The following is a 22,372-nucleotide window of genomic DNA, read 5'->3' as shown; positions in this document are numbered from 1 at the left end:
GAACACTTACCATATTATAGTAATTTGTTTACTTGTCTCTTCTCTGCCTGGGTTCAAATTCTGACCCTGACAATGACTAGCTGTGAGTAAGCTGTTTAACTGTGCTATCCCTAGTTTCCACATCTTTGCAAAGTGATGATAGCACCTACCTCACAGAATGATTGTGAAGATTAAATTCAGTGTGGATTTAACTTTCCCTAGTACCATGCTGACTCATGGGTACTCAATAATTGTGAATTATTTTAGTAGGAAATTTTTCTGTAAACTTCTTTGGAAAGCCAAGCTTTTAAAGAATTTCTTTATTGTATTACAAGAGAAATTTTGGGAAGAGAATTTTCCCAAAAGACACATTTCTATTAATCAGATAGAACTGAAGATAATGTCTGTCTGTAAAGAGAAGTTGAAACCACATAAATGTTTTGAATATTTTATGACTGCATTTATGAAACGTTAGGATATCTCCATTCCCGCATTTGGATGGGTTCTTGGAATTGCCTTCTGTGTCCCATCCACAATGGCTAGAAGCTGATTTGAATTTTCTCCCAGAAGGTGTGGACCTGGGGCACTAGATACTTTTTGTTGTCTTGTTTCGCCTGGCATGGTCTCCCTCCAAGTATCCCAAGCATTTGGAGCTCATATCCTTTATTGTACAATGTGTACATGCTAGTACACATTGTATTAGGACACTTAGAGTTGACATGGTTTGTCATTTACTTATTATAGGTTCACTTTAAATTGTAATTGGCCTTAGCTTTTGTTGGGGAAGGACAGAGTCTTATTTTTCTTTCCCTCATAGGAACATGTAAGAATGGTGAGCTATTTGCTGATTGATAGGTCTAAAATTATGTTTGTTCCACATGTTTAGAAAAGTCATTTCTGAAAGGGAAGGTGTTGAATAGCCTTCTCTGGCAATAAATAGTGGTGTTTCTCACCTGATTGGGGCATGAAAGTGAGGTTTTGGGGCGCTTATGAAATAACTTCTGCTTCTAAAGTTGGAATTATTTGAACTTTAATTTGAATGCACATTTGAAAATCACGCATTTGGGCACCTGGATGGCTTAGGGTTGAGCATCTACCTTTGGCTCAGTTTGTGATCCTGGGGTCCTGGGATCAAATCCCACATTAGGCTCCCGGCAGGAAGCTTGCTTTTCCCTCTGCCTCTCTCTGTGTGTCTCTTATGAATAAATTAAATCTTTTTTTTTTTTTTTTAAAGAAAGAAAATCATGTATTAAAAGTATGGCAGGATATTATGTCAGGCTAGTCTGTTCAGAGGATGGAGCTTGTATCAGACCAGGGATGCAGGTACATGAAAGAATGTACTTCAGTTCTTCCCTGAAGAAAAGGTGGAGGACAATTATAGTAGCAAGAGCACCAGCTCTCAGGCAAGATGGTAGGCATATTTGGCATTGCAAGTCCAATTAAGTGGGTCTGGCAAAGAGCAGGTATATAATAGTTTTCTGTCACTGCCATTATAATATTGCACACGTGAGGCTTAAAACAACACACATTTATTCTCTAGGTCAGTCGGTATGAGACTTACCTGGCTAAAAGGAACTTCTCCATCTGGAAGTCTCATAGGCATCTCAGACTTAACCATCTCTTAAATGGACATGCCTTTTAATCTAAAGCTGCTTCTCCTTCTGTCTTCCCCATCTCACCATATACCAGTTCCATTCTGGAATTGCTCATGTCAAAAACTGTCAACTCGTTTTCAATTCCTCTTTCTCATAAGCCCCAGTCAGCAAATCTAGTTGGCTCTACCTTCAAGATGATATAATCAGTCTGATTATTTCTTACTGTCTTAGTTTGGATTCTTGTAGGAGCATTTTAAGTGGTTTTGCTTCTTCTACTCATGTCCCATTTTAATGTATCCTCAGCATAGCAGCCAGAATGATCTTGCTAACATGTAGGCCAAATCTGTCACTCTGCTCTTATAGCCAGTTGGCCCATTTTACTCAGAGTCAAAGCCAAGTACCTTCTGGTGGCTGGACAGGGCAGGCAGGCTCTTCACTCTGTCCCCTCAGTGCTCTTCACTGTTGTCATTTGCCTACCTCATAGGCTGTGTGGAGCAGTACATCATCAGACCTTCACAGTGTCCTACCTGCCTATAGCCAAGGGTCATCCTTGGTTGAGGAGGCAAATTTTAGGTCAAATAGGGAGGGACACCTGGTTCTTCGACATTCTCTGGTTCACCTCCGCCTTCTTCCAACCCCACGTGACAGCCACGAGTCTCAGTGGAGGGGTTTTTTCTGTCTATCAAAAAGTTGATAGAGATTTCCCCACAGGGTTCCATGTTCCCCAGATCCAGGGACAAGCCCAGGGGCATTTTCTGGTTCTGCTGCTCTTGTACACAGTAAGGCCAATAACTGAAGGGGTAGCTGCTACTAAAATACAAACCAGTTGTTGGAGTTTGAGGAGGGGCAAGTGTTCTTAGAAAAAAGGGATGGGAGGGAGTGGTTCCTATTTTATGTTTAGCGCATCAGTCTTCCAAACATCTTTCTGCTCAATTGGCCACACTCCTGGGGATTTTGTGCAGGAAACAAGCATCTTTGCAAACTGTTCCTTGCTGTTGAATTCAGCTGCTGGTAATGAAGTGAAGGATGCAGACAAAGCCTTTCCGTAAGAAATGTCAGAGCAGGCTGAGTGAGGTATCCACTCTTGTGCCTCTACCTGCATTGTGCTTGGTACCTAGAGGGTTCAATGGATGTTTGTTGTACTGAAATGACACATTTTTAAAAAGTTAATGAGCATACTAGATGATAAGTCAGTCACACAAATAAGGTCAAGATAATACATACCTTATTTTCCCCGGGATTCACTCTCAGTGTAACCAAAGGAAATAAGAGGGGGCTAAGATCATGCAAGGGCCTTTTAGGACATCCCAGGTACCAGTTGGGGTTGATGTGTTTTGCTTTTGTCTGATAGGTCATTGCTTGTGAGCAGCAGTATGACTCTTCCTATGACGCTCGCTGTGACGTCTGGTCCTTGGGGATCACAGCTATTGAACTGGGGGACGGAGACCCTCCCCTCTTTGACATGCATCCTGTGAAAACGCTTTTTAAGATTCCAAGGTAGGACACAAGATGGCGCTCTTGGCTCATTAGTTCTTTGTGAGAGGGCTGCTTAAGAGGGATAATAAATAGTTTGTAAACAATTTCTGGCCAAACCTGAGAAAGCCTAATTGTAAAATGTATTTCTTTTGGGGAAAAGCTGGGTGGGGTGGTGGAGGAAGAAAGAGGATGGATATTCCCAAAAGATAGCACATCCCAAGAAATAAAAGGACTGTGTCGTAACCATTGCATTTATTTTCAGTACTCTGATTTTTCCGAGATACTTGTTCACTATGCTTTGCAGGACTAAACATGCGATTTTGGATTAAGTAATCTGTCTAAATACTAGTGTTTTCTTTTTAATTGTATAATCACATCTGATCGTTGTTTGAATCTTTCTCGAGTATTCAAGAAAATTTGAGGATAAAAAACATGTATTATATTTTCATATCCACTTGAGAGCACTAAAAAATGTCAGAAAAGTGAATCAGTTTATAAGACCTTGTCTCCATCCCCTGATTTCCATCTCAATGGGACATTGTGCTGAAAGAGGTCTGTTTGGAGGGTATTTAAATACCAGTATATTTTCTATTGTATGTATTCATTAGGGGTTTGTACAAGAGGTTTGGTGGTTTGTCTTGCAGCAGAATCAGGCTGCTGTTTGGCTGCTTAAGCCTCTAGTTACAGAAAACGAAGCAATCAGGGAGTTCTGTCCTGGCCAGGTTGCAGATTAAGAGATTTGTACCCTCCACATTTCTCTTTCAAAGGAAGACTCTGGGCAGGCTGAGCCGGAGCTGGAGCCTGAGCTGTTTAACTACTTTAACAATGCAAGTGTTAACCTTTCGTTATCTGCACAATCACACAGCCTTTAAAAATTTCTTCTGATTGCAATTTGCATTTCTGATTAGGTCTATTTATATGCAGATGAGGCTCTGTGGCATTCATCATCATAATATTATCGTTTTATACCTAATCCAGATGTGAATAACCACCCACCATTATTCCAAAAATGATTCTCACCCAAGTCTGGGTTGGTCTTTTTGCCTTTGCCAAAGTACAAAAACAAGTCCAGGCAATTAGAAGAATAGATGACAAAAGCAACTGACTTAAAATTAATAGTATGGTGATCATTCAAAATGACGTAAGAATGCAGGACCGGGACGCCTGGGTGGCTCAGTTGGTTGGTGTCTGCCTTCCGCTTGGATCATGAACCTGGTTCCTGGGATCAAACCCTGCATAGGTCTCTCTCTGCTTGGCAGGGAGCCTGCTTCTTCCTCTTCCTCTGCCTGCCATTCCACCTGCTTATGTGCGCTCTCTCTCTGTCAAATAAATAAATAAATGAATGAATGAATGAATGAATGAATGAATAGAATAGAATAGAATAGAATAGAATAGAATAGAATAGAATGCAGGACCAAGAACAGTATTGTATGCAGTAACATGTCAGAAAATGAGAAATGGAATTTGGGATGATTTGTGTGTATGCTTTAATATTTTACAAATCATTTACTTGTCATCATTTATTTACTGTGACCAAATAATTTCCCAAAGAACAGAATTAAGGTGTGGCTTCTAATTAGCAAGATATATGTACTTTTGATAAGAGATCATCTACATGGGTGTACTTTTCTATGTTTTTAAAGTATGTGTTTGTGTACAGACCACCTGTTCAGAAATTTCATAAGGTAGTAAATATGAAGCAGCTTAGGAGGTGTGTGTGTGTGTGTGTGTGTGTGTGTGTGTGTTTAAATAGAATCTTTATCTCCTGTGACTCCTCTGAGCTTCTGTGCCCAGCCAAATCTCTGATCTCTAGTAATCTCTACACCTCACTTCTTCCATTTTGGGAGAAGCTTCTAGAGCTGAAGTACAAATAACCAAACCCTCCCACTGCCTCCCTCAGGACAGAGTGAACCCCAGGAACAGGACAATTGCTAGAAAAGGATCTTAGGGGCAACAAGGATTCTTATCCTAAGATAGGTTGAAACTTTCTTTTTCTCCTAATGTAACCTCCTGCCCTTTTACCATTTCTTGGTCTTGCACAAGTGATGAATCAGATTGAATTAGGTAATGTCAATAATAATCAGTCATCAGATCCTCAGTGTGATTATATGTGCTGAACACTTGAGTTGTCCCAGCCTTAACAGCCAACTTGACATTCCTAGGCAGAAAGAATGGAGGTAAAAAAAACAAAACAAAACAAAAAAGGTAGCATAATTGCATATACTACACAGCTTTTTATACTCATCAAGTTATTTGCTTAAAAATTACCCTGTCAGAATCATGCAGTTCTCTTATGAAGTATTATGGATTGACCAAGCATGTATGTACACGTGTATACTATTTTAATTTTGAGTGCTAAAAATGTACATTTCCTCAGAAAAGCTCTTTGTTAGAGATTAGAGAAATTAAGCATTTATATATTTTAAATAGGCACTCAGATTATTTACCTGTGTGTTTCATGGGGTTCTTTCTCTTACTCTCCTTCTCTCAGCATTTCTCTTCTGAGAAAGAAAAGAAATTGACAAGTAATGACAAAAATCCTTTGAATCCGTTTATTTTTTTCCTATTTGGTTATGAGTGCTTTTGGTGTTCTAGAATTCCCTTCAGTTGGACAATGAGGCCCAATCCCAGAGTATTCTGGGATTCTGAACACTGAATGTGGCTTCCTCCTTTGGCTTTCCTTACTTACTTCTTGCTTACAGTCTCCTTTACTGGAAACAAATTGAGTAAATTACCAAAATAAGGGAAGAAAAGAAAACTTTTACTGAGTTAGGGAAGATGTGACTTTCACAGGTTACAAAGGACTTAGGAGTTAATGAAGTGCTTGTTACATGTGAGGTGAAAGCCTCAGATGTCAACAAAGCAGATAATTCTATAGGTTCCCTGGACGCTATCAGGAAATATGAAGCAAGACCTGCCTGGATGTGGTTGACTTGCCTGCACACAGATCTCCTTGCTCTTTCTCTCTCTGCTTCCATTTCTTTTGGAGCACCTTCTTTCTTTTGACCTTCACATTAGAAGATGACACATGGAGTAATCGTGACCTGTCTTTGAAATACTGCGTGACTCACAGTCTTTCCTACATCACAAACACATACAAATTATCTGCTGACTGTGACAGCATCCACTATTTGCTGAACCTGTCAGTATGTGTCATCTTGTCTAACGCCTTTGCTCCAAAAAAAGTCACCCTTCTCTGACAGTCGCTGCTCTGTTGGCTGCTATTTTTTTCTAGGAGTTAGAAGAAAAGAATGAAAACCATTTCTTTGGGCATCTGTGGATTTGACAACGTCTCTCTGGTGACTCTCTCCTGAGGACTCCTTTAAAATTTCAGAGACTTAGAAGGATCTTGCAGATGACCTGGATATATTTTCCACTTAAAAGGACATCTGTTTCATAGATGTAATTATAACAAGCCATAGAGTTAGAAGAAATACACAATTATGTTGTCTCTTGGCAACCAGATATCTTTCCTTAGTTTGGAATCTTTGGCTAATGACCTCTTTGATCTCCATAGATGGGAGTCAGAAAGGCAGTGGGGATCAGTGTGAGTGTATTTATTGGACAAGGACTAAAAGTTGTGTTGCCAGTCCATTTATTTGGGGCCAAATACAGGCTGACTATTTCCACTGTCTTCCCACACATTGAGTACTTGAACTTTGTTCCTTGTAGAAAAATGCAGAATATTTTCAAGATTCCTAGCCAGGATGTCTTCTGCTGGGAGTGGATGGGACAGAATGGCCTGAACATTCTAGTCCCCAAAGCCAGTGATTTTCCCTTCCTAAAAAGAAGTTTCCCTGCAGTACACTGAAAAGAGAACTCATGATAATTACCAACTCATGTTTGGACTTGTTTTCATCACCAAACTTAGGTTGTTTCAAACTGTACCTAAACTGTACATTATTTTCCTAAGCTTCCATAACAAATTGCCACAAATTTGATGGCTTAAAACAACACCAATATATTCTCTCACAGTTCTAGAAACTAGAGGTCTGAAATCAAAATGTTGGCAGAGCCGTGCTCCTCTGAAAGCAAAGAGGAGAATCCTCCTTTGCCCCTTCCTACTTCCAGTTACTTCTCGTATTCCTTGGTTTGTGGCAGTATAATTATAATCTCTGCCTTCATTTTCATGTGACTTTCTTCCCTGTCTTTTTATGTCTTTTCTATCATGTCCTATAAGGACACTTATTGGTTTTAGAAAAACTCATCCTAATCCAGAATGATCTAATCTTAAGACCCTTGTCTTAATCATATCTGTAAAAGGCCCGTAACTCAAATGAGGTCACATTCTCAGGCTCCCAAGTGAACAAATCTTCTGGGGGCCACTGTTCAACTCACTATACCATCAACTTTCATGTTGTCTGAATTTCCTGAGAAACTAATTTGGGGTAAAATCTAGGATAGCTAAACTATGATGAAAAAATAATAGATTTAGGGCTATTTGGCAGGTACAGTGCTATGTGTTTCACAAATATAAATGCATCAATTCCTACAGTGACCCTGTGAGGTAGATACTATCACCAACCACCCTTTTTTCTGGAGGAAAAAACTGGAAGCTCAGGGAGAAAGCCCCTGGTTATGTACCTATAGAGGAAAATGGTTTGAATCTGAGAACTTTGACTCCAAAGCCCACGTGTTTTGTGACTACAGTTGATTCTTGGACAGCATGGGAATTAGTGGGAATCCATGGTTGAAAACCTGTATTTAACTTTTGAGTCTCCCAAAGCATAACTACTAATAGCTTGTTGTTGACTGGAAGCCTTACAAGATAACATAAACAGTCATTTAACATATATTTTGTATGCTATATGTATTATATACTGTGTCCTTACAATATAGTGTCCTTACAGTATAGTAAATGAGAAAAGAAAATGTTATTAAGAAAATTATAAGGAAGAGAAAGTACATTTACAGTACTGTACTTTTTTTTTTTTAATTTTTATTTATTTTATGATAGTCACAGAGAGAGAGAGAGAGAGGCAGAGACACAGGCAGAGGGAGAAGCAGGCTCCATGCACCGGGAGCCCGACGTGGGATTCGATCCCGGGTCTCCAGGATCGCGCCCTGGGCCAAAGGCAGGCGCTAAACCACTGCGCCACCCAGGGATCCCCAGTACTGTACTCTTTATTGAAAAAACATTTGTATGTAAATAAGACCTACTCAGTTCAAGCCCATGTTATTCAAGGGTCAGCTGTACATTGAAAAGTTAAGGCCCTTTTTAAGTTATACTTATTTGTTTGATGAATTACGAGGTAAGCACTTAGGGGACTGGAGCATACAGAATTAAATAGGACACCCCAGTCTTTAGGAAGCTTATAATCCATCATCATTCTCCTTGTTCCCAATTTAAACTGTCACTATAAACCTGAGATCATTTTATTAGCATCAATGATTGTGTCAGCCATGAAGTTAAAGAACAGAAATCACGAGTGTCATCACAGTTGAACATAGGCCTTCCTTGGCTCATTGATTGATTTATGACCCCCAAACCAAAAATCCCTTCCTTTTCCAAACTTCCTTTTAAGTAACTGCCTTCTAGTTCCTAATTTGGAACACTTAAGACAAGTATTTGAACTAAAGAATTGTAGAACGTAAGTTATATAAAAGCAGAGAGGCATTTCAGATTATCATTACTGGTACCCAGAAGTTCCTATTGTATCCTAACCTCCTTGGAAAACCTGCACCTGCCACATCAGGGCTATTTCTTTTTTTTTTTTTTTAATTTTATTTATTTATTCATGAAAGACAGAAAGAGAGAGAGAGAGAGAGAGGCAGACAGAGACACAGAAGGAGAACCAGGCTCTATGCAGGGAGCCGGACCTGGGACTCAGTCACTCACGCCCTGGGCTGAAGGCGGCGCTAAACCCCTGAGCCACCCAGGCTACCCAAGGGCTATTTCTAATATAGCTAGAATGCCCTCCCCTTTGACCTTCCTTTTTTTTTTAGTGGGAAAAACTCACTTCGGTTCTGGAGTAAATGGAAATCTGTTCCTGGCATCCTCTCATATATTCTCTCATGGAAACTATTTTAAATGATTATTTAGGAGGAGGCAGTGTAACACCTGAAGTTTTCACTTTGCATTATTAGACCCTTGTGGCCAAGTAGAGTTTTATGGTTCAGTTTGAGGAGTTAGCCTATCTCTAGAACTTTATGCTTATGGGAAAAAAGCTGTCTAAGCTCTAAACTACCCATTCACAAAAGTGTTTTGGAACACAGTGTGCTGGGAATTTGGGGATGCCTATGTCTTCTAACCTAGGACATCTCTAACTGTTCACTCTGATTTAGGCTCCAGTTGAACGCTTAAATTATAAGGCAGGGTTTTTGTTTTTGTTTTTCTCTCAGGAAGAATGCACTTTTACTGTATTCTTCCCTGTTCACTGTCAGAGGTGGAAAGGGAAGAAGTTGGATAGCAAAAAAAGAAGAACAAGGAGGGGAAATCTAAAAGGATATTCCTGAGGTTCCTGGATGATGTGGGTGGTGGGCTCAGAAAAGATAAATTCCCAGTTGAAATATTTGTGAGTTTAATTGAAAGGTTTCGTCAGGGATCCAGTGCCTACAATTAACTCTTGTTCTGAGACAGAATCCTTGGGCTGAATTTTTATCAAATTTCATTTGAATTTCTATCATTTTTTAAAGGTAAAGATTCTTTTTATTCTGACTTTACTAATTCACAAGCCAAATTGTTCCGACGTGGGAAGCCTGTTCCTCAGCTGTGAGAGGATGCAGAGGCAGCAGGGAGCCCTGAGTCACCAGTAATTGTCTTACTATTACAGAATTGTCACAGGACATTTTCCCTTAGGGCTGTGAAATATAAGGAAAAGAAATTAAAACTAAACTATTGTTGTTGAAGTGTAATGAGTGAGGGGGGTGAGTGTTTAATGGCACAGTAAGGCTAGATTTGCCACAGGGAATTTTGGTTTCTCTTCACCAACCCAGGTTACTTAGCTATTGGCCTTTTGAGCAATGAACTCTCACAATCTCGGCTTCACTCATAAAGCAAGAAAAGCTAGAAGAATTAGCATCATTTAGCATTTATTGAGTGCCTAACAGGAAAAAAAAAAGTTTTGAGATACTCCAGTGGAAAACAGTAGTCTTTTATGAATCTTTTTCTTCCCCCCCCTCCCTTTGGGAGATGTCTAGTCCCATTTTCAGTGGATTGTGGTCCCAATCCCTCAGGATGCCTTAGGGGTGCCCCTTCTCCCCCTGGAGTCTCCTCTCCATTTCCTTAGGAACACAGTAGCTGGAGGCAGCTGGAAGAAATGCCCCAGAAGGCTTTCACTCTGTGGAACATGTTTCCAAACTCTTTTTTAATTTGAGTTGAGCAGCTGGGGCTGTTAGTTCCTGTGGAGGTGCAGCTTGCTGCCCCCCTGTATACTGGCAGGCAGAGAGAGTTCAGCTTTACAAGGTTTCATTTGGGGATCAGGTGGCAAAGCAGAAGCGTGCCTTCAGGGACTGCTAGTCCCTATCCATGTTGAGTAAGAAGCTTATCCTGAGAGAAGGGAAAGGCTGGAGAATGAGAAGTGTTGATTTACAGCACTACCCATGCTTTCTCCCTCATTACCCTGAGTTCATTATTTTGGCACCACCAGTTTGACTAATTCCAGCTTAGCTCCTAAATGATGGAGAGATGAACAAAGACGGTAGACAAGGCAACAGAGCTCAAAATAGTACCAAAGGGTTTGAAGTACCCTAGTTTCCTCTTGATTCCAGAAATAAAATGAAGGCGTAAAGGTGAGAAATATTTATAAACTGCCTTCATAGGTTGGCATAGTGGTAGGGCAGGGCAACACAAGTATGAAGAGAGATAAGGTAGCAATATGGAGGAAGGCTTGTCACAGCTGAAGCTGTCCATTCCAGGAGAGTCCTGGAGTCAGATGACATCGGTGTCATCAGAAAGAAAATATAGCCTAGTGGTCAAGCATTGGTTTATCAGTTATCTACTAGAATGTAACAAACCACCCCAAAACTTAGTTGCTTAAAGCAGTAATCATTTATTATTTCTCATGAGTCTACTGAGTCTCAGGGTGGTTCTGTGGATCTTGGCTGGGCTTACTGTGGTCAGCTGGGGATTTGGCTGGGGATTGGCTGGTCTAGGATGGCCTCAGCTAGGATGTCTTGGCTCAGCTCCATGTGGTTTCTTATCCTCCAGTAGGCTAACCAGGGCCGTTCTCACATTGGTGACCAGGTCCCAAGCCTAGATATGGGAAGGGGTAGAAGATTGGCCCATTTTTGCAATCAGTTTACCACAGATAAGTATTCTACCGTCAGTCTATGTGGGTTCACATACCAGCTCTACCACCTTCAAGGTGTATGAACTTGACCAAGTTACTTAACGTCACTGTGCTTCAGCTTCCTCCTTGGTAAAATGGAGATGTGAATACTATCAGCTACACAAAATTGTTGTGAGCAGTTAATCAATATAAAGTGCTCAGAACAGTTTATAGTAAGCATTTGATTTTTGCTGGGTGCTACCAAAGGAAAAAAAATCTTAAGGCTATACTTGTACCTTATATAGGTTGAACATCAAGAATTGTTCCCTTGTACCTCAAGAATTGAAAACTTCTATTCAAAAGAGCAAACCATGAGATCAGTCATTTGAAAGTTTAAGTGATTGATTGATGATTATCTGGGGAATTGAGGGAGAATGAAGACTGATTTTCAGTAAATCCTTACTACTTCTAGCCTGTCTGAAGCACTTTGCCATGAATACCCATTGTCAGAACTCTTTTGGTAATAGACACGCTCCTAAGAGATACAGACTCCCCTCCTACCCCCATACACACCCATGAATGTGATGACAGCAACTGCTCATTGGAAGCAGAGCTGGCCTTAGTATCCCCTCCCACTGTGTCTGCAATGAGTGGTGGTGCTGTCATCCTCTGAAGAGAACTGAGGCCACAGTGCTTTTCTTTTCCTATTAATTCCATCTTTGTGGTGGCTTTGTGCTTGGCAGATGAGTTGTGTGAAGGGGATTTGGCTGCCTCCCTCTACAATGTCCCTTTAGCTCCCTTGATAGGTACAAACTTCCCCCAGGTTCTGGAAATTTCTTGTCCCTGGGTAAAGGGGCAGGAGTAGGAGTTCTAGGCATCACAGAGTCTAGATTGGGTTCCATTTTGCTCCCATTTTTTTTTTTTTCCCACCAAAGAGAATGACTGTTTTCTGTCCCAGCCTGGAAAAGCTAAAAAACATTGACAAATGGTGATAGAAACCCAAGCCTGTGAAGAGGATTGTAAGGAGAGCACTTAGTTGTTTCAGATGAGTTCGGGTTTCTTGGCTGGGAGGAGTGATACCTCAGGTACTGAGAGAATGTACAGGTAAGACTGCTGATCCCCCCTGTCAGTGATCTTGAAAGAATTCTGCAGAACAGGAACAGCGTTTAAAGACTGGGGAGGGAGGATATGATACCATTCTTCAAAAAGGGGAAGAAGGCAGGTTCTGCAGATTACCATCTGGTGAGCTTGACTTTCATTATGGGCTAATTACTAAGATTTTTTTTTCTTAAATAGTTTGTGAATTCTTAGAAGAAAAAGTTGTGATCACTAGGAATTAGCATGGGTTCACCAAGACATGTCAGATTAATGTCCTTGTTTGGCATTATGGTGAGACTGGTAAAAAATAGAGACTGTTTTAGACATACTACATTTGTAATTTTGCCTTTAGGCAAAATCTGTTTTGATATCTGTGGTCAAGAAGGAGAAAGATAGGCTGGTGGATAGTGGTAGTGATGGATCATACCTAAGAAAGATTGTATTAAGGAATACTGAGTAATGGTGTCAGTGTTAACATGGCAAAGGAGGTCCTGGAGGCCTTGGGCGGGGTCCTTCAGACCACCTTTCCTGTTGAATATTTTAAAATTTGTAATGAGTTGGAGGACATTGGTAGCCTGTTGGTCACATTCATGGAAGGGCAGCTGGTATGTTGGATGACAAGCTTAGAACCCTTAAAGATCGCAGTTGTCAAGAACAATGAGGGTTTCTAACAAGCAACTCAGAAACCCTGGTGAGCTCTACAGGCTGAAAGCCATGACTTCATAACCCAACAGGGGAAAAATGAATTTAATTGTGGCTGTAAGCCCGATAAGAGTCAAACAGTAAGATAATCCTACATGGTTAGCATAAGGCTTAATTGTCAGAACAAATACCACCCCACCCCCACATTGGCTGTGTCCCAGTCAGAGCCCCTTTGGAATGATGGCTTCATTCTGGGCACCACACTCAAACTATTACAAGACAGTCTTACCCAGGCAGAACTCTAATGGACCTGAAACTGGCATTTCAAACTGGAGTGGACACCTGGGTGCTGTTTCTGGTCATGCTCTGTCACCAGTCCATAATTTCATCCCTCAGAGGGACAGAAGTGGCACCACCCTTAAGCAGAATGTTTTGTACTCAGATAAGTGGGCCTATTTAAACAGCTTTCTTCAGTATCCTCCCTGCATTCTGAAGGAACTCAGTGCAGAGGAATGTGAGTAGTCCACCCAGCTGTATGGGTCTCTATAGCAGTTCCCTGCAGGAGTGAGTCTCACCCAGGACAGAGTTCCTTCATTTTAGCTGTAGGTTAGAATCCCCTGAGCACTTTTAAACAATACCAACAGCTGGATATCACTCCCAGAGATTCCTATGCAATTGATCTGGGATCAAGAGCAGTATCTATATAAATATATGATTAATTTGCACAGATACATATTTATAATAACATGCATATTGTTTTATATTTCAAAGTTTCCCCAGATGATTCTCAAATCAAATTTTTTTAACATTTTATTTTTAAGTAATCTCTACACCTAATGTGGGGCTTGAACTTCCAACACTGAGATCAAGAGTTGCATGTTCCACCAGCTGAGATAGCCAGGCACCCCTCCCCAGATGATTGTAAGGTGCAACCAGGATTGATAAAATCCTTGCCCAGAAATAACCATTAGACTGATGTTTGTTTGTTTATATTTCAAAGCTATAATATCTGCTGGGAATTCTGGTTCCTGCCATCTCCATCCCCACTCTGTTGTTGAGAGTTGCAAAAGACAGATGATAGAGATGAGAATGTATTGTATGTTATGAAGAATGTAAGAGCAGAAAAGAGAATTTCTGCAGAATAGTCAACTATGACTGCTTTGGACTGAATTGTGATGTGTCCCCCACAAAAAGGTACCGTAAAGTCCGAACCCTCCAGTACCTCAGAATATGACCTTATTTCGAAAATGGGGTCACTGCAGATGTAATTAATTAAGTTAAAATGAGTTAAAATGCTTCATACTAGAGCAGAGTGGGCACTTCATCTAATAGGACTGGCATCCTTATGCGAAGAGGGAAATTTAGACATGGACACATACACAGAGACACATGATGATAGAGACACACAGGAAAACAGCAGCACTGCCAGATGCTAAAGAATGCTTAGGCTACCAGAAGCTGAAGAGGCCAGGAAAGAGCCTCTCCTAGAGCTTCAGAAGGAGTATGGTCCTGCTAATGCTTTGATTTTGAACTTCTGGCCTCTGTAATTATGAGGGAATGAATTTCTATTGTTTTAAGCCATCTAGTTTGTGGTATTTTGTAATAATAGCACTAGGAAGCAAATACAGTAATTTTACTAGTTTTGAGTCCCTTGCTCTTGGAGCACTGACAAGGGCATGATTAAGAATGGGAGTTGGAAAAAGCATAAGATACCTAGGAATAAACCTAACCAAAGAGGTAAAGGATCTATACCCTAAAAACTACAGAACACTTCTGAAAGAAATTGAGGAAGACACAGAGAGATGGAAAAATATTCCACACTATTATTCTACCATAATGCCATTCCACATGGATTGGAAGAATTAATGTTGTTAAAATGTCCATGTTACCCAGGGTAATTTACACGTTTAATGCAATCCCTATCAAAATACCATGGACCTTCTTCAGAGAGTTGGAACAAATTATTTTAAGATTTGTGTGGAATCAGAAAAGACCCTGAATAGCCAGGGAAATATTAAAAAAGAAAACTATAGCTGGGGGCATCACAATACCAGATTTCAGGTTGTACTACAAAGCTGTGGTCATCAAGACAGTGTGGTACTGGCACAAAAACAGACACATAGATCAGTGGAACAGAATAGAGAATCCAGAAGTGGACCCTCAACTTTATGGTCAACTAATATTCAACAGAGGAGGAAAGACTATCCACTGGAAAAAAGACAGTCTCTTCAATAAATGGTGTTGGGAAAATTGGACATCCACATGCAGAAGAATGAAACTAGACCACTCTCTTGCACCATACACAAAGATAAACTCAAAATGGATGAAAGGTCTAAATGTGAGACAAGATTCCATCAAAATCTTAAGAGGAGGGGATCCCTGGGTGGCTCAGTGGCTTAGCATCTCCCTTTGCCCCAGGGCGTGATCCTGGAGTCCCCGGATCGAGTCCCGCATCAGGCTTCCTGCATGGAGCCTGCTTCTCCCTCCACCTGTGTCTCTGCCTCTCTCTCTCTCTGTGTCTCTCATGAATAAATAAATAAAATATTTAAAAAAAATCCTAGAGGAGAACACAGTCAACACCCTTTTTGAACTTGGCCACAGTAACTTCTTGCAAGATACATCCATGAAGGCAAGAGAAACAAAAGCAAAAATGAACTATTGGGACTTCATCAAGGTAAGAAGCTTTTGCACAGCAAAAGAAACAGTCAACAAAACTAAAAGACAACCTACAGAATGGGAGAAGATATTTGCAAATGATGTATCAGATAAAGGGTTAATATCCAAGATCTATAAGGAACTTATTAAACTCAACAGCAAAGAAACAAACAATCCAATCATGAAATGGGCAAAAGACATGAACAGAAATCTCACAGAGGAAGACATAGACATGGCCAACAAGCACATGAGAAAATACTCCGCATTGCTTGCCATCAGGGAAATACAAGTCAAAACCACAATGAGATACCACCTCACACCAGTGAGAATGGGGAAAATTAACAAGGCAGGAAACAAATGCTGGAGAGGATGTGGAGCAAGGGGAACCCTCTTGCACTGTTGGTGGGAATGTGAACTGGTGCAGCCACTCTGGAAAACTGTGTGGAGGTTCCTCAAAGAGTTAAAAATAGATCTGCCCTATGACCCAGCAATTGCACTGTTGGGGATTTATCCCAAAGATACAGATGCAGTGAAACGCCAGGACACCTGCACCCCGATGTTCATAGCAGCAGTGTCCACGATAGCCAAACTGTGGAAGGAGCCTCGGTGTCCATCGAAAGATGAATGGATAAAGATGTGGTTTATGTATACAATGGAATATTCCTCAGCCATTAGAAACGACAAATACCCACCATTTGTTTCGACGTGGTTGGAACTGGAGGGTATTATGCTGAGTGAAGTAAGTCAATCGGATAAGGACAAACATTATATGGTCTCATTCATTTGGGGAATATAAAAAATAGTGAAAGGGAATAAAGGGGAAAGGAGAAAAAAATGAATGGGGAATATCAGAAAGGGAGACAGAACATGAGAGACTCCTAACTCTGGGAAATGAACTAAGGGTGGTAGAAAGGGAGGTGGGTGGGGGGTGGGGGTGACTGGGTGACAGGCACTGAGGGGGGCACCTGATGGGGTGAGCACTGGGTGTTATTCTATATGTTGGCAAATTGAACACCAATAAAAAATAAATTTATTAAAAAAAAAAAAAGAATGGGAGTTGGAGGTGGAAGGGAAGTACTCTGCCTAGGAGAGTCCTGGAGGTGAGGGAGGGTTAGATTGGCCAGCCTGCCACTCCATTAGCCCCTAGATGATATTTCTGTAGAAATCAAGATATTCTAACATAATGTACCTAGCATGCCTCAGTGTGCTTCTAGATAGGAAGTGGGTACATGAGAGATTCCTCTTTCGCTCGTTCTAGACCATTGAGTCAAGAACTCCTTTCCTCATCTAGATCTGCCTGGGCAGGGAAGACTCCCTTCCTTCCACAGTGATCAGTGTGGAAAGAGAGCTCTGGATTTTTTCTCTGAGTTCTTTCCTAGACTCAGGATTTCTGGAATGACAGTGGAATGAAAGGAGATGGTTCTTAACCATCAATCTTCTATCTTAGAACAAAGGGAACTACGTGGTAGAAATAGTACTTGGACATTCAGAAGTAGCTGTGGTGGCCTCTCTGAGGTGCTGTGAAAATCCAGGTGTCCACCTGAACAGAGCCAAGCACTGGGGAGTATGATCGAAGGAGCAGTACCATCTGCTTTTCATGTCTTGAAGGGCCGCCTTCATGTCTGCACAGAGGACAAGTGGGCATCTCAGGATTATGCTTCATACTGGAGTGAGATATGGGCATTTTTTTTTTTTTTTTGAGATACGGGTATTGATCTCCACCAGGCTTCACCCAGGTTTTGTTCTTTAGCTTTGCACAAAACATGTGGCCAGTTCAGGGAATGGTAGGCATATGGGGTAGGATAGAGGGAGTCCTTCTGGACCCTTCCACCTTATTGCTTCTTTTGTATCTGAACCCTTAGCTCCCACTTACTTTGGTTTTGTATTTTTTTTTTTTTAAGAGGGGGAGAGCATGCCAGCATGAGTTGGGGAAGGGGGAGAGGCAGAGGGAGAAGGAGAGAGAATCTTAAAGCAGGCTCCATGCCAGTGCAGAGCCCCATGTGGGGATCTCATGATCCTGAGATCATGGTCTGAGCTGAAATCAAGAGTTGGGTGCTTAACCAACTAAGCCACCCAGGTGCCCCAGGCCTTATATTCTTGTTGCAAATCCTATCTCTGCTCTCTGGACTCCTGATTCCTCCTCCTTTTCTTTGTATGCCACCTGTCCCTTGGGCCGGAAGCTCCTGCATGCATGCTACATTTATTAATCAGTCCTGATGGGTCTGGCCTCATCTGGCTGCCCTTAATCTGTAGTCCACACCTAGGTCTGATGAAAGTATCCCTTTCTTTCCTTCTTCCTTCCAGAAGAGTGAGGGGATGAGAAGCATAGTACCTGAAGGGCTGAGAAGGTGTTTGAAGTTAGTCACCTCTAGGCCACCAAGTCACAGGGATCCTGGCTAATTTGCAAATTTCTGGAAGACATTCAGCATCTGCATGATAATACTGCTTTATATTTATGTGTTTTTAATGTCTTCAGGCCCAGTTCCAAAATAGCAAGACCTGAGTTGCACATCCCTTGTGTTAACTTCATATTGCTACTATAACGAATTATCACAAACTTAATGGCTTAAAACAACACCAATTTATTATCTTACAGTTTTGAAAGTCAGAGATCTGACCTGGGTCTCACTGGGCTAAGATCAAGGAATCATCAGGGCTGACTTCCATTCTGGAGGATCTAGGGGAAAATCTATTTTCTTGCTTATTCTAGCTGCTGGACGCATGTCCTTGACTCATGTCTCCTTCTTCTGTCATCAAAGTCAGCAGTGGCTGGTCAAGTCTTTCTCACATTTCATCAATCTGACACTGACCCTTCTGCCTCCCTCTTCATGATTTGAGGATACTGGTGATTACACCAGCCCCACCCATGTGATCCCAGATAATCTTCCTATCTTAGGGTCAGGTGATTAGCAACTGTAATTCCCTCTGCAACCTTAATTCTCCATTGCCATCTAACCTAACATAGATTCTGGAGATTAGGACATGGCATCTTTGTGTCTGTTATTCTGCCTGCAGTATCCCCCAAAGTATTGCCCAGAAATTCTTAGAAATCCTCAAGAATGTGCTCCATTTGTGCCCACAGCCATTTGAGGCACCATCATTATGTGGCTTCTGCCATCTTATTTATCTTCTGACTCTTCTTTGCCCTCATCTGTTGCTCATTCAGTCACCATCAGAATACCCTGCTTGTGGGGCTGCTGGTTCTGATTACTCTCAAAGCCTCCAGTTTCAGGATGTCAAAGTGCTACTCAGAGGAAGGGAAGTACCCCTTTCCTCAGCTCTGAGCCACACTCCCTGAGCAACTCTACTTGTGCCCAGAACCTTCCTATTTTGGTCAGCTTCTGACCTCTTCTCTTGCCAGAATAGCATCAAATCCCTCCAGAAAAGCAGTTTCTTCTATTTTTGTCCTTATTATTTTAATCAGTCTAAGGAGCCAAAGAGGAAAGAAACCCATATTACTACCTCCATTTTCTTCCATGTTTTCCCACCCCAGACCTAACCCTTTTGGCCTCATCAGTTACTTATGTACTCATTTGTGTTAATGTACACTTGAGAGAGAAAAGGAATAAAGGAGAGATACTGACTGTTCCAGTATTCTTCAACATGGGAGCATACAGAACAGTTCGTGAGGGTGCAGAGAGAAAATACTAGGACTTCTATACCTTTTTATTTTTTACCTTGTAAAAAGGTATATTTTTATTCTTATAAAAAACAAGAAACAAATTATACTTTCCTATTACTACATATGAAATTCAACACTAGTGTGTTTACTCAGTCTAAACATTGGAGGGTTTTGTCTGGTTGATCTGCAGATGAATCATGAGGGAGTTCCATCAAGGGACTGAGGAGGCCTCATTTGTGGGTTCAATTTTAGAGTCTTGGAAAGCACTGAAGTAAAAGGTGCCTTGTTAGGTGGTTATATGGCAAATGCCATCTAGTTTTCAGCTAAATAGATCTTCGCAAACTGGATCAGTGGCTTTAAAAGATTTCTTCAACCTCAAATTGAATCTAATTTTAATGTAAGTACAAATGAGCAACAGAAAAAGTGGCTGAGATGATGACACTTATCCTCCTGGGACAAGCTCTTCATCAACCACATCAGGTTAAAAACAATGACAAGCTAATCATATTTGCAGGAAATACTTTTTTAACATTCAAAATTACCATGAAGACTACCTGAACTATGGATTTATGTTTACTACTGTTAATGATGAACCTCTTCCTTAGTGAATATCATGCAGGAAGTTATTAGTATGATACCACCAAACCTCTTCAGTCTTAACTGCAGAATTTTTTTTTAAAGATTTTATTTATTTATTCATGAGAGACACAGAGAGAGAGAGGCAGAGACATAGGCAGAGGGAGAAGCAGGCTCCATGTAGGAAGCCTGATATGGGACTTGATCCCGGGACTCTGGGATCATGCCCAGAGCCCAAGGCAGATGCTCAACTGCTAAGCCACCCAGGCATCCCAACTGCAGAATTTTTTAAATTTAAATTCAATTAAATATAGTGTATTATTAATTTCAGAGGTAGAGTTCAGTGATTCATCAGTTGCATATAACACCCAATGTTCATTACATTACATGCCCTCCTTAATGCCTATCAGCCAGTTACCCCATCTGCCCACTCCCTTCCCCCACAGCAACCCTCAGTTTGTTTCCTAAGAGTTCTTACAATTTATCTCCCACTCTGATTTTGTCGTATTTCATTTTTCCCTCCCTTCACCTAAGATCCTGTCTTGTTTTTTAAATTCCACATGTGAGTGAGATTGTATGATAATTGTCTTACTCTAATTGACTTATTTAGCTTAGTATAATTCCCTTTAGTTCTTTCCAGGTCATTGCAAATTGTAAGATTTCAATTTTTTGATGGCTGAGTAATATTCCATTGTGTATACCCACCCCCACACACACACCCCTCATTTTCTTTATCCATTCATTTGTTGATAGACATCTGAGCTCTTTCCATAGTTTGGCCATTGTGGACATTGCTGCTATAAACATTGGGGTGCAGATGCCCCTTCGGATCACTATGTTTGTGTCCTTTGGGTAAATAGTAGTGTAATTGCTGGGTTGTAGGGTAGCTGTATTTTTAACTTTTTGAGGAACCTCCATACTGTTTTCCAGAGTGCTATACCAGCTTGCATTCCCATCAACAGTGTAAGAGGATTCCCTTCTCCACATCTTTGCCAACATTTGTTGTTTCCTGACTTGTTAATTTTAGCCATTCTGACTGGTGTGAGGTGGTATCTCATTGTGGTTTTAATTTGTATTTCCCTGAAGCTGAGTGATGTTGAGCATTTTTTCGTGTGTCTGTTTAACTGCAGAATGTTTTGGATAGCATTAAAAACTATTTCATCTTATCCATCTTTAAATTCAGTAACACCTGTACACAATTGATAAGGAAGGAAATTGTTACCAGTGGGTGTACTCAAAAAATTTCTTGCTGATAAAACGTATAGCCAAAAAAATAGAGACCCCACTCTAAACCAGTATCTTTGGGCCCTATTTTTGCTGCTGTAAATAGGTGTTTTTTACAATCTTTTGTCCTTTCACAATTTACATTTACTGCCATATATGTCATTTCTTTAAATCTTCACTGCAACCCTGATAGGTAGAGTTTTGGAATTGAGCATTGAGAGCTTAAAAAAGTATGGTTTGCTCCAAGACATATAGTTCATAAAAACTAGTAAGTGGGAGGGGCTGAGCTTCAAAGGGTCTGTAAACTCCCCAAGATTGAATGCAAAATGGACTATTTTTAGGAAGATGATTGTATTCAATGGATTGAATTGTGTTCCTCAAAAAAGATATGTTGAAGTCCTAACCCCAGTACTTCAGAATGTGACCTTATTTGGAAATAGGGTATTGACAGGGATAATGAAGTTAAAATGAGATCATTAGGGTAGCTCCTAATCCAATGTGATCAGTGTCCCTATAAAAAGAGGTTAATTTTGACACAGACATACAGAGGGAAGACGGTATGAGGTACAGAGAGAACAGCACGTGAAGATTGCAGTTCTACTGGGAAGCCAGAGAACATCTGGGGCTACTACAAACTGGAGAAGCCAGGAGGAATCCTTCCTCTGAAGGTTTCAGAAGGTACATGATCCTACTGACACCTTGACTTTGACTTCTAGCCTCCAGAGCTGTGAAATAAGAAATTTCTGTTGTTCTAAGCCATGCAGTCTGTAGTGCTTTGTTATGGCAGACCTAGGAAACTCATACAATGACTTATAGCTCTGAAAGGGGCCCTGGACCCCCAAACATTTAAAATCACTGATATAATCCAATGCAGCTACCAGCAGAGGAAGAATCCCAGAGGCTGGGAGTGGATTTTCTTAGCATATGGCTAAGTAAGAGAGATAAATGGCTGAGTCCCACACATTCTGACTCCTATTCAGCTTCAATGGCAGGAAGGCTAAATGTGGGGAAATTGTCCTGTCCCCTTCATCATTAGATTTGGTATCAGTCCTGCCATAGTTTGGCACAGCTCACCATTCTTTCAATGACTTTAAAGGAACAAAGGGAAGGTGCATTGCATCTTTGCCTTGATGCATGTTCCTGGAGATCATAGCCCTTTTCTGGCCCCACCCTTCACTACCTTCCCAAAGTTCACATGCCAGCACTTCTGTGTCTAAAAACAAAAACAAAAACAAAAACAAAGACAAACCGTGGTGGGATGAGGACTGTAACTACGTATGTACAACAACAAAAGA

At 40.9% G+C, this 22,372-nt stretch overlaps 1 protein-coding gene and 1 long non-coding RNA gene across 16 annotated transcripts in view; one reads left to right on the top strand and one right to left on the bottom strand.

Moving 5' to 3' along the window:
- Positions 1-22,372, top strand: part of MYO3B (myosin IIIB) — a 425,769-nt gene that overhangs the window by 50,635 nt on the left and 352,762 nt on the right. For all 13 annotated transcript variants that reach the window (XR_012023941.1, XR_012023944.1, XR_012023942.1 and 10 more), the window contains one exon: positions 2,926-3,071. Coding sequence is in view for 9 of the 13 variants with exons in the window: in XM_072811357.1 (XP_072667458.1) it covers positions 2,926-3,071 (146 nt within the window). In the remaining 4 variants the exon portion in view is untranslated. The remainder of the gene's footprint in view (positions 1-2,925; positions 3,072-22,372) is intronic.
- On the bottom strand, positions 1,168-6,461 carry LOC140624470 (uncharacterized). Of its 3 annotated transcripts, none has more exons than XR_012023945.1 (5): positions 5,988-6,461; positions 5,498-5,551; positions 5,073-5,208; positions 2,799-4,369; positions 1,168-2,716 (listed from the first exon to the last, which is right to left on the bottom strand). It is a non-coding gene; the product is annotated as an uncharacterized lncRNA (long non-coding RNA). The 3 variants fall into 3 exon arrangements; XR_012023946.1 differs by having other exon boundaries at positions 4,071-4,369; positions 5,988-6,434; XR_012023947.1 differs by having other exon boundaries at positions 1,168-2,688; positions 4,071-4,369; positions 5,988-6,434.

The sequence above is a fragment of the Canis lupus genome, chromosome 34, assembly GCF_048164855.1.
Source record: "Canis lupus baileyi chromosome 34, mCanLup2.hap1, whole genome shotgun sequence".
NCBI classification, from domain to species: domain Eukaryota; kingdom Metazoa; phylum Chordata; class Mammalia; order Carnivora; family Canidae; genus Canis; species Canis lupus.
This window is presented reverse-complemented; position numbering and strand designations above follow the sequence as displayed.